General features: G+C 56.2%; 1 protein-coding gene across 2 annotated transcripts in view; it reads left to right on the top strand.

The window, feature by feature from the left end:
- Positions 1-10488, top strand: part of BID (BH3 interacting domain death agonist) — a 14165-nt gene extending 3677 nt beyond the window's left edge. For both annotated transcript variants that reach the window (XM_083180894.1, XM_083180893.1), the window contains exons 2-5: positions 5160-5330; positions 5548-5699; positions 7944-8144; positions 9883-10488. In XM_083180894.1, coding sequence (XP_083037020.1) covers positions 5177-5330; positions 5548-5699; positions 7944-8144; positions 9883-9888 — 513 coding nt within the window. In that variant the 5' untranslated portion in view covers positions 5160-5176 and the 3' untranslated portion in view covers positions 9889-10488. The remainder of the gene's footprint in view (positions 1-5159; positions 5331-5547; positions 5700-7943; positions 8145-9882) is intronic.

Below are 10488 nucleotides of genomic sequence, written 5' to 3'. Positions count from 1 at the left end.
AAATTTTTACTGCGTAATGTCTACGCCGTTTCGGGCCAGGCCCCGAAATGGCGTAGACATTACGCAGTAAAACTTTTTGTTGTGACACCTGACCCGGAGTGACGTGTACTTTGTCCTGTTCTACATGTGGGGGCGTCCTTACCCTCTGCACGGGTTTTGCCGGACTACACAACTTGTGTATATATAATTTGGAGCTGGTGTCCGGTGCTCAGAGACTTTCATCCAATAAGACCTCACAATGCAATTTCTGTATGTACTGAGTGTATTGCACTGTGACAGCGCGAGTCTTATTGGATGAAAGTCTCTCTGAGTGCCAGCCAGCAACAACTATGTATGTATAATGTGTGTATGTATAAATGAATGTACGGATGTATACAGTATATGTGTGGGGGGTTTTTATATAGAAAGGCGATAGAAGTTGGAGGTGCAGCACTCCTACGACTTGATTAAATATAATGAATAGACAGCAAACACTGCTGCGTTAGACATTTCAGTTCTTTAATTCAACTGTTTTCAAGTCACATCATTTTATATATATATATATATATATATATATATATATATAACACACATACACGGTGTGACGGTCCAATGTGGACGGTAACACTGGTTGTAGCTGGGGCTTCTCTCCGCATCACGCTGTACGAGGGACCCTCCCAGTATGCCCAGCAGCCGCATGCGCAGAGGGAGTCCTGGGCCACAGACCCAGCAGCCGCATGCACAGAGGGAGTCCCGAGTCACAGACCCAGCAGCCGCATGCACAGAGGGAGTCACGGGTCACTGGACCCAGCAGCCGCATGCGCAGAGGGAGTCCCGGGTCACAGACCCAGCAGCCGCATGCACAGAGGGAGTCACGAGCCACAGACCCAGCGGCCGCATGCACAGAGGGAGTCCCGGGTCACAGACCCAGCAGCCGCATGCGCAGAGGGAGTCCCGGGTCACAGACCCAGCAGCCGCATGCACAGAGGGAGTCCCCGGCCACAGACCCAGCAGCCGCATGCGCAGAGGGAGTCCCGGGTCACAGACCCAGCGGCCGCATGCACAGAGGGAGTCCCGGGTCACAGACCCAGCAGCCGCATACACAGAGGGAGTCCCGGGTCACAGACCCAGCGGCCGCATGCACAGAGGGAGTCACGGGTCACTGACCCAGCAGCCGCATGCGCAGAGGGAGTCCCGGGTCACAGACCCAGCAGCCGCATGCACAGAGGAAGTCCCCGGCCACAGACCCAGCAGCCGCATACACAGAGGGAGTCCCGGGTCACAGACCCAGCAGCCGCATGCGCAGAGGGAGTCACGGGTCACTGACCCAGCGGCCGCATGCACAGAGGGAGTCACGGGTCACTGACCCAGCAGCCGCATGCGCAGAGGAAGTCCCCGGCCACAGACCCAGCGGCCGCATACACAAAGGGAGTCCCGGGTCACAGACCCAGCGGCCGCATGCGCAGAGGGAGTCCCGGGCCACAGACCCAGCAGCCGCATGCACAGAGGGAGTCCCGAGTCACAGACCCAGCAGCCGCATGCACAGAGGGAGTCACGGGTCACTGGACCCAGCAGCCGCATGCGCAGAGGGAGTCCCGGGTCACAGACCCAGCAGCCGCATGCACAGAGGGAGTCACGAGCCACAGACCCAGCGGCCGCATGCACAGAGGGAGTCCCGGGTCACAGACCCAGCAGCCGCATGCGCAGAGGGAGTCCCGGGTCACAGACCCAGCAGCCGCATGCGCAGAGGGAGTCCCGGGTCACAGACCCAGCGGCCGCATGCACAGAGGGAGTCCCGGGTCACAGACCCAGCAGCCGCATACACAGAGGGAGTCCCGGGTCACAGACCCAGCGGCCGCATGCACAGAGGGAGTCACGGGTCACTGACCCAGCAGCCGCATGCGCAGAGGGAGTCCCGGGTCACAGACCCAGCAGCCGCATGCACAGAGGAAGTCCCCGGCCACAGACCCAGCAGCCGCATACACAGAGGGAGTCCCGGGTCACAGACCCAGCAGCCGCATGCGCAGAGGGAGTCCCGGGTCACAGACCCAGCGGCCGCATGCACAGAGTGAGTCACGGGTCACTGACCCAGCAGCCGCATGCGCAGAGGAAGTCCCCGGCCACAGACCCAGCGGCCGCATACACAAAGGGAGTCCCGGGTCACAGACCCAGCGGCCGCATGCGCAGAGGGAGTCCCGGGTCACAGACCCAGCGGCCGCATGCGCAGAGGGAGTCCCGGGTCACAGACCCAGCGGCCGCATGCGCAGAGGGAGTCCCGGGTCACAGACCCAGCAGCCGCATGCGCAGAGGGAGTCCCGGGTCACAGACCCAGCAGCCGCATGCGCAGAGGGAATCCTGGGTCACAGACCCAGCAGCCGCATACACAAAGGGAGTCCCGGGTCACAGACCCAGCAGCCGCATGCGCAGAGGGAGTCCCGGGTCACAGACCCAGCAGCCGCATGCGCAGAGGGAGTCCCGAGTCACAGACCCAGCAGCCGCATGCGCAGAGGGAGTCCCGGGCCACTGACCCAGCAGCCGCATGCACAGAGGGAGTCCCGGGTCACAGACCCAGCAGCCGCATGCGCAGAGGGAGTCCTGGGTCACAGATCGGGCGGTGAGGGCAGAGGGAGTCCCGGGTCACAGACCAGGTGTAGATGGCAGAGGGAGTACCGGGCCACAGATCGGGCGGTGATGGCAGAGGGAGTCCCGGGTCACAGACCCGGCGGTGATGGCAGAGGGAGTCCCGGGTCACAGACCCAGCGGTGAGGGCAGAGGGAGTCCCGGGTCACAGACCAGGTGTAGATGGCAGAGGGAGTACCGGGCCACAGATCGGGCGGTGATGGCAGAGGTAGTCCCGGGCCACAGATCGGGCGGTGATGGCAAAGGGAGTCCCGGGTCACAGACCCAGCGGTGAGGGCAGAGGGAGTCCCGGGTCACAGACCCAGCGGTGAGGGCAGAGGGAGTCCCGGGTCACAGACCCGCAGATGGCATCTTGTCGGGAGCATTGCCTCTTGCGTTACTAATGTTGTATGTTCGTACAGTAGTAGCGGAATGTCCTGCAAGTGGTTGGGGTATGTACCCCGGTACCCCTGATGTTCGTGGCACATGGGCACTGGCTATGTGACTACCCATGCAGGATGCAGGCTTGTTGTCCCCTGTCTGGGCCTTGGCACTACACCTGCTGCGCTCTGTTCCTGGTATTTGTGGTGATTCAACTGTTCTTTATAGACCGCAGTGTATAATGCAAGTTGTGTCATCTATTAAGCAACTTAAAATTGAATATAAATGTCCAACATTTCCTCTTCTCGGGCAGGGGATAGGTGAGTTACTGCAGGCCCCGTGTGGGAGGGTAGGTGAGTAACTGCAGTCCCCGGGTGGGAGGGTAGGTGGGTAACTGCAGTCCCCGGGTGGGAGGGTAGGTGGGTAACTGCAGGCCCATGGGTGGGAGGGTAGGTGGGTAACTGTAGGCCCATGGGTAGGTGGGTAACTGCAGGTCCATGGGTGGGAGGGTAGGTGGGTAACTGCAGGCCCCGTGTGGGAGGGTAGGTGGGTAACTGCAGGCCTGGGGTGGGAGGGTAGGTGAGTAACTGCAGGCCCAGGGTGGGAGGGTAGGTGGGTAACTGTAGGCCCATGGGTAGGTGGGTAACTGCAGGTCCATGGGTGGGAGGGTAGGTGGGTAACTGCAGGCCCTGGGGGGTAGGGTAGGTGGGTACCTGAAGGCCTCGGGTGTGAGGGTAGGTGGGTAACTGCAGGCCCCGGGTGGGAGGGTAGGTGGGTAAAGGCCCCCGGGTGGGAGGGTAGGTGGGTAACTGCAGGCTCCGGGTGGGAGGGTAGGTGGGTAAAGGCCCCCGGGTGGGAGGGTAGGTGGGTAACTGCAGGCTCCAGGTGGGAGGGTAGGTGGGTAAAGGCCCCCGGGTGGGAGGGTAGGTGGGTAACTGCAGGCTCCGGGTGGGAGGGTAGGTGGGTAACTGCAGGCTCCGGGTGGGAGGGTAGGTGGGTAAAGGCCCCGGGTGGGAGGGTAGGTGGGTAAAGGCCCCGGGTGGGAGGGTAGGTGGGTAAAGGCCCCCGGGTGGGAGGGTAGGTGGGTAAATCGCATGCAGTGTTTTATTATGTAATGCGCCCTAAGCTGGTGCTTCTGGTTTAGGATTGTCAGCTCTTTGGGTCATTGCACTCCGCATACAGGCAGCGTTATACCAGCAGATTATATATTATGGGTCATTGGGTCGACATGGCTAACGTCAGCAGGGTTGGAAGGTCGACAGTAAAGGTTGACATGAGGTTTTTAGTTTTTGCCTGAATGTTGACTACCACCTGTCAACATTTTTGACTGTCAACCTTCCCATTGTCAACATAATGTTTGAGTCGACCTAAGCCACGTCAACCTTCAGTGGTTTACTCACTGCTTGTCGACCTAATAAGTGTCCCATATATACAGTGTCAGCATTCTTCAATTTGAGACTTTGTTGGGTTCACAGGAACCCCCCTTCCCCCCACCTCTGCTTTACACATCCTCCTGCTCAGACAAGTGCTGGGTATTTCCTTATGACGTCATACATGTATCATACATGTCTATATATATATGTGTGTGTGTGTGTGTGTTGCACTCTGTATGGGAATCCTGATGTGAGACATGGCTGACGTGTCGGCTAAGGCCACATTCCTGAGTACAGCGCCGAGTACACCTGGGGGGAATGTGCCGGTGGTTGCTGATAATGGATTTGCAGAAGTGCGACTTACATTTGCACAATCGGCGCTTGCGGTCTGTCTGAGTGGGCAGTTACCGTGGTTACAGCTGAGTAGGGTGATGCAATGTTATACTCTGTACAGTGCTGCGGTATATGTGTATATCAGTCACATCACTCCCTGAGCCAGCGAAGCTTACAATCTATGGGGCAGATGCATTAAGCCTTAACAAGAGATAAATGCAAGGGTGATAAGGAGAGATAACCGTCCAGCCAATCAGCTGCTAACTGTCATGGTACAGGCTGTTTGAAAAAAAATGACAGTTATGAACTGACTGGCTGGTTGTTTATCACTCTCCGTTGGAACAGTGCCCCCTCGTGGCCATTTTACCAGGGACAATGTTACTCAGCGGGAGGGAGGGCCACATAATCTATTAGGGGCCACACTTCAGGTACATGGCCTTGCCTCATAGTGTTGTATATGTCCCCCCCTTGCAGACGCCATATAATAAGCGATGTCGGTGGAGCGGATCTTCATCGCCTTCCTGGAGTGTCAGGATAATTCGGATGTTGAGTACCAGACGCAGCTGAAGGCTTTGGCGCAGTGTGTCGATAGCGATGGCGACTTAGAGACAGACGGCCACACGACCTTCCATTCAATTTCTCCCGGTAGGAATATAATGTGTACACCGTCCTTTACCGCTGGATGGTGCCGGGGGGGAACCGGTCTGATCGTAGATGCGCAATTTACCGCTGCTCGCAGATTCTTAGCGGGATGGGACTACGACCTCATTCCGGGATCTGTTCCCGCCATTATGGAACATATAATAATAATGTAATATTAGATAATAACCGCACAGACGTCTTATGTCTCTTCTCTCCCCAGAGGGATCGGCGGCGGTGGATGAGGATCTTCTGCGCAGAATTGGCGCCCAGCTGGCACAAATGGGCGACCGGTTTGAGCAGGAAGGGTTGATAGAGCCGAAGGTGGTAGAGAGTCTGATTAACGATATCCTGACTGAATCGCTGACGGAGGACGTGAGTATATCGCTGAGGCCGGGGACGCTAGTGACATCATGTGCTGTATAATGGGAGAGTTCTGATGTCATCAATGGGAATGATGCACCCGTACTGTCAATAGAAGCCAGCTTACGAGGGGACATGGGGTGATTCAGGTTGGTTTGCGAAACATATTTGGTCTGCAGATGGTCAAAACCATGCTGCACTGCGGATGGGGCAGATGTAACAGGTGCAGAGAGAATGTAACTCTCACTGCACCTGTTACATCTGCCCCACCTGCAGTGCAGCATGGTTTTGTCCGTATGCAAACCAGGGGGGGTGATTCTGGTTTACTGGTTATTTAGCAAGTTCAGCCCCGTCCCGATGTTTTGGGGACTGCGCATGCGCTCGGTCTATCATGCGCATAGTCTCTGCGGGTTCTCCTTGTGTCAATGTCGATCTAGTGGTGACTTATATTTATATTACTCACAGTTCTGCTGTAGACCTGCGTGGGGGTATTAGGAGGGTGTAGCCCTGCGTGGGGGTATTAGGAGGGTGTAGCCCTGCGTGGGGTTATTAGGAGGGTGTAGCCCTGCGTGGGGTTATTAGGAGGGTGTAGCCCTGCGTGGGGTTATTAGGAGGGTGTAGCCCTGCGTGGGGTTATTAGGAGGGTGTAGCCCTGCGTGGGGTTATTAGGAGGGTGTAGCCCTGCGTGGGGGTATTAGGAGGGTGTAGCCCTGCGTGGGGGTATGAGGAGGGTGTAGCCCTGCGTGGGGGTATTAAGAGGGTGTAGACCTGCGTGGGGTTATTAGGAGGGTGTAGACCTGCGTGGGGGTATTAGGAGGGTGTAGACCTGCGTGGGGGTATTAGGAGGGTGTAGACCTGCGTGGGGGTATTAGGAGGGTGTAGACCTGCGTGGGGGTATTAGGAGGGCGTAGACCTGCGTGGGGGGTATTAGGAGGGTGTAGACCTGTGTGGGGGTATTAGGAGGGTGTAGACCTGCGTGGGGGTATTAGGAGGGTGTAGACCTGCGTGGGGGTATTAGGAGGGTGTAGACCTGCGCGGGGGTATTAGGAGGGCGTAGACCTGCGCGGGGGTATTAGGAGGGCGTAGACCTGCGCGGGGGTATTAGGAGGGCGTAGACCTGCGCGGGGGTATTAGGAGGGTGTGGGGGTATTAGGAGGGTGTAGACCTGCGTGGGGGTATTAGGAGGGCGTAGACCTGCGTGGGGGTATTAGGAGGGCGTAGACCTGCGTGGGGTTATTAGGAGGGCGTAGACCTGCGTGGGGTTATTAGGAGGGCGTAGACCTGCGCGGGGGTATTAGGAGGGCGTAGACCTGCGCGGGGGTATAAGGAGGGCGTAGACCTGCGCGGGGGTATTAGGAGGGCGTAGACCTGCGCGGGGGTATTAGGAGGGCGTAGACCTGCGCGGGGGTATTAGGAGGGCGTAGCCCTGCGTGGGGGTATTAGGAGGGTGTAGACCTGCGTGGGGGTATTAGGAGGGCGTAGACCTGCGTGGGGGTATTAGGAGGGCGTAGACCTGCGTGGGGTTATTAGGAGGGCGTAGACCTGCGCGGGGGTATTAGGAGGGCGTAGACCTGCGCGGGGGTATTAGGAGGGCGTAGACCTGTGTGGGGGTATTAGGAGGGCGTAGACCTGCGCGGGGGTATTAGGAGGGCGTAGACCTGCGCGGGGGTATTAGGAGGGAGTAGACCTGCGCGGGGGTATTAGGAGGGCGTAGACCTGCGCGGGGGTATTAGGAGGGCGTAGACCTGCGCGGGGGTATTAGGAGGGCGTAGACCCGCGTGGGGTTATTAGGAGGGCGTAGACCCGCGCGGGGGTATTAGGAGGGCGTAGCCCTGCGTGGGGGTATTAGGAGGGCGTAGCCCTGCGTGGGGGTATTAGGAGGGCGTAGCCCTGCGTGGGGGTATTAGGAGGGCGTAGCCCTGCGTGGGGGTATTAGGAGGGCGTAGACCTGCGTGGGGGTATTAGGAGGGCGTAGACCTGCGTGGGGGTATTAGGAGGGCGTAGACCTGCGCGGGGGTATTAGGAGGGTGTAGACTTGCACTGTGTGGATTCATACACTAGAGAAGGCAGTGAGTCACAGCAGCTCAAGTGACTGCAGTCTGCGCTTGTGACTCATTCGGTGACAATGTTCCAGCTTACAGTACAATCGCTATGTGTCCTCAGAGGTTTCTGTATGTTATGTGTCTGTCCGTGTCATACGTGTAGCGTGGGGTTCCTGCGTGTTGAGTTGAGCATTCCATTGTGTTACATGTGCAGCGCTTTAACGAAGCCGTGCAGTCCGTGCTGAACAGGATGCCGCCTGGCATTGAGCAGGAGAAGGCTTGTCTAGCGGTCGCCATGTATCTCGCCAGCAAGGTCGGACGCAACGTTCCCGGCTTACTGCACAACTGCTTCTCCACTGCTGTGACCTACATCCAGCGGAACTACATGTCCTACGTGCAGCTGCTGACCGGACAGGTGGGTACTGACCTGGTGTAGTATTGGGGTTCCCCTGGTGTAGTATTGGGGGTCGGATACAGCATTCCCGGCTTACTGCACAACTGCTTCTCCACTGCTGTGACCTACATCCAGCGGAACTACATGTCCTACGTGCAGCTGCTGACCGGACAGGTGGGTACTGACCTGGTGTAGTAATGGGGTTCCCCTGGTGTAGTATTGGGGGTCGGACACAGCATTCCCGGCTTACTGCACAACTGCTTCTCCACTGCTGTGACCTACATCCAGAGGAACTACATGTCCTACGTGCAGCTTCTGACTGGGCAGGTGGGTACTGACCTGGTGTAGTATTGGGGTTCCCCTGGTGTAGTATTGGGGGTCGGACGCAACATTCCCAGCTTACTGCACAACTGCTTCTCCACTGCTGTGACCTACATCCAGAGGAACTACATGTCCTACATGCAGCTGCTGACCGGGCAGGTGGGTACTGACCTGGTGTAGAATTGGGGTTCCCCTGGTGTAGTATTGGGGTTCCCCTGGTGTAGTATTGGGGGTTGGACACAGCATTCCCGGCTTACTGCACAACTGCTTCTCCACTGCTGTGACCTACATCCAGAGGAACTACATGTCCTACGTGCAGCTGCTGACCGGGCAGGTGGGTACTGACCTGGTGTAGTATTGGGGTTCCCCTGGTGTAGTATTGGGGGTCAGACGCAACATTCCCGGCTTACTGCACAACTGCTTCTCCACTGCTGTGACCTACATCCAGAGGAACTACATGTCCTACGTGCAGCTGCTGACCGGGCAGGTGGGTACTAACCTGGTGTAGTAATGGGGTTCCCCTGGTGTAGTATTGGGGTTCCCCTGGTGTAGTATTGGGGGTCGGACACAACATTCCCGGCTTACTGCACAACTGCTTCTCCACTGCTGTGACCTACATCCAGCGGAACTACATGTCCTACGTGCAGCTGCTGACCGGGCAGGTGGGTACTGACCTGGTGTAGTAATGGGGTTCCCCTGGTGTAGTATTGGGGTTCCCCGCCTCCGATAGTCACATGCTACTACAGTAGGGCGCAGAGATCTGGATGAAATGGGTGGGCCACAGTCAAAATATCGCCACATTAGCCTCACCGTATTAAAACGTTGTGTGTGGATTTTGAATAATAACAGGCACAATGTTCACATTATACCCGTGTCGGCATTTCTTTATGCCGACATTCTGGCTGGATTCTGCAGAAACAATCACATGCGGTTTGTGTTAGTGACACTCTCCTGTTCTTCACTAATCTGCTGCGGGCGTCAGGGGCCCAAAACACAACCCCTTCATTCCCATACTGCAAATGGCAGCCATTGCTTGGCCTAACCTGCACATACACAGCCTCTATTGAACTACTACTCCCAGCATGGCAGGTGTCTAACTCAGCCACGTGACTGTACTGCAGGATGTGACCAGGTATGGTGTCCCAGTGGTGACATTCTTATCTGTCTAGCACAGGCATGTCCAACCTGCGGTCCTCCAGCTGTTGCAAAACTACACATCCCAGCATGCCTGGCCATAGTTTTAGCATTCCCTAACAGCAAAACTGTGGCAAGGCATGATGGGAATTGCAGTTCAGCTGGAGGGCCATAGTTTGGACATGCCTGGTTTAGCATAAGAAAACCTGGCCTGCACCACACATGGAATATTGGTTATTTATTAGTGACGGATTTGAGTAAATGAGAATGGTCAGCGTTATCTGTCCCCTTTGTCTTTATACAGAGGTGAAGGTGGAGTCCGCAAGGCCGAATGTTGATGGAAACTGTGACACGTCCTCGTTTTTAGAAAAAGGACAACTGTGACCACTGATTTTTTTGTTGTTGTTTTAAATTTGTAAGCAGACGCCGGACCCTCCCCTGCCACACCTCATCACATATCACCTCGCCACACCTCACCGTGCCTCGGCCCTCGTTGAGGTGCACACATTAGAGCGAGCCTGTAATACCGCCCCATTTGTCTTCCACTTTGCTGCATGGTTACCGTAATATGCTTCCATAACCATATTCCTGCTTGTATTCATGTCCCCAGCGCTGAGCCAATCTATTCAGTTGTAACAGCTGAGGCATGAGGCACAAGATACCTCACTGATCTGCGTGTATATCGGTTCAGCCACAGGATGCATGAATGTCCTCGCTGTCCAGTGCAAACATTTGGAAAAAAACATTTTGTACTGAAATAGTCGTCAGACGTGAAATCTGAATTGTTAGAATCCGTTCAATGTGGTTTTCTATTTGTAGTTAGACTTTCATACGTTATAACTTGTTCAAAGTGAAAAAATGGTTTGTGTTTCTACCGGACATTAAAATGTCTAAAGAAAAAACCCCCAAA

This window comes from Crinia signifera, chromosome 4 (assembly GCF_055691185.1).
Source record: "Crinia signifera chromosome 4, ASM5569118v1, whole genome shotgun sequence".
Classification (NCBI taxonomy): domain Eukaryota; kingdom Metazoa; phylum Chordata; class Amphibia; order Anura; family Myobatrachidae; genus Crinia; species Crinia signifera.
The sequence above is the reverse complement of the archived record's forward strand: the minus strand, read 5'-3'. Positions and strand labels throughout refer to the sequence as shown.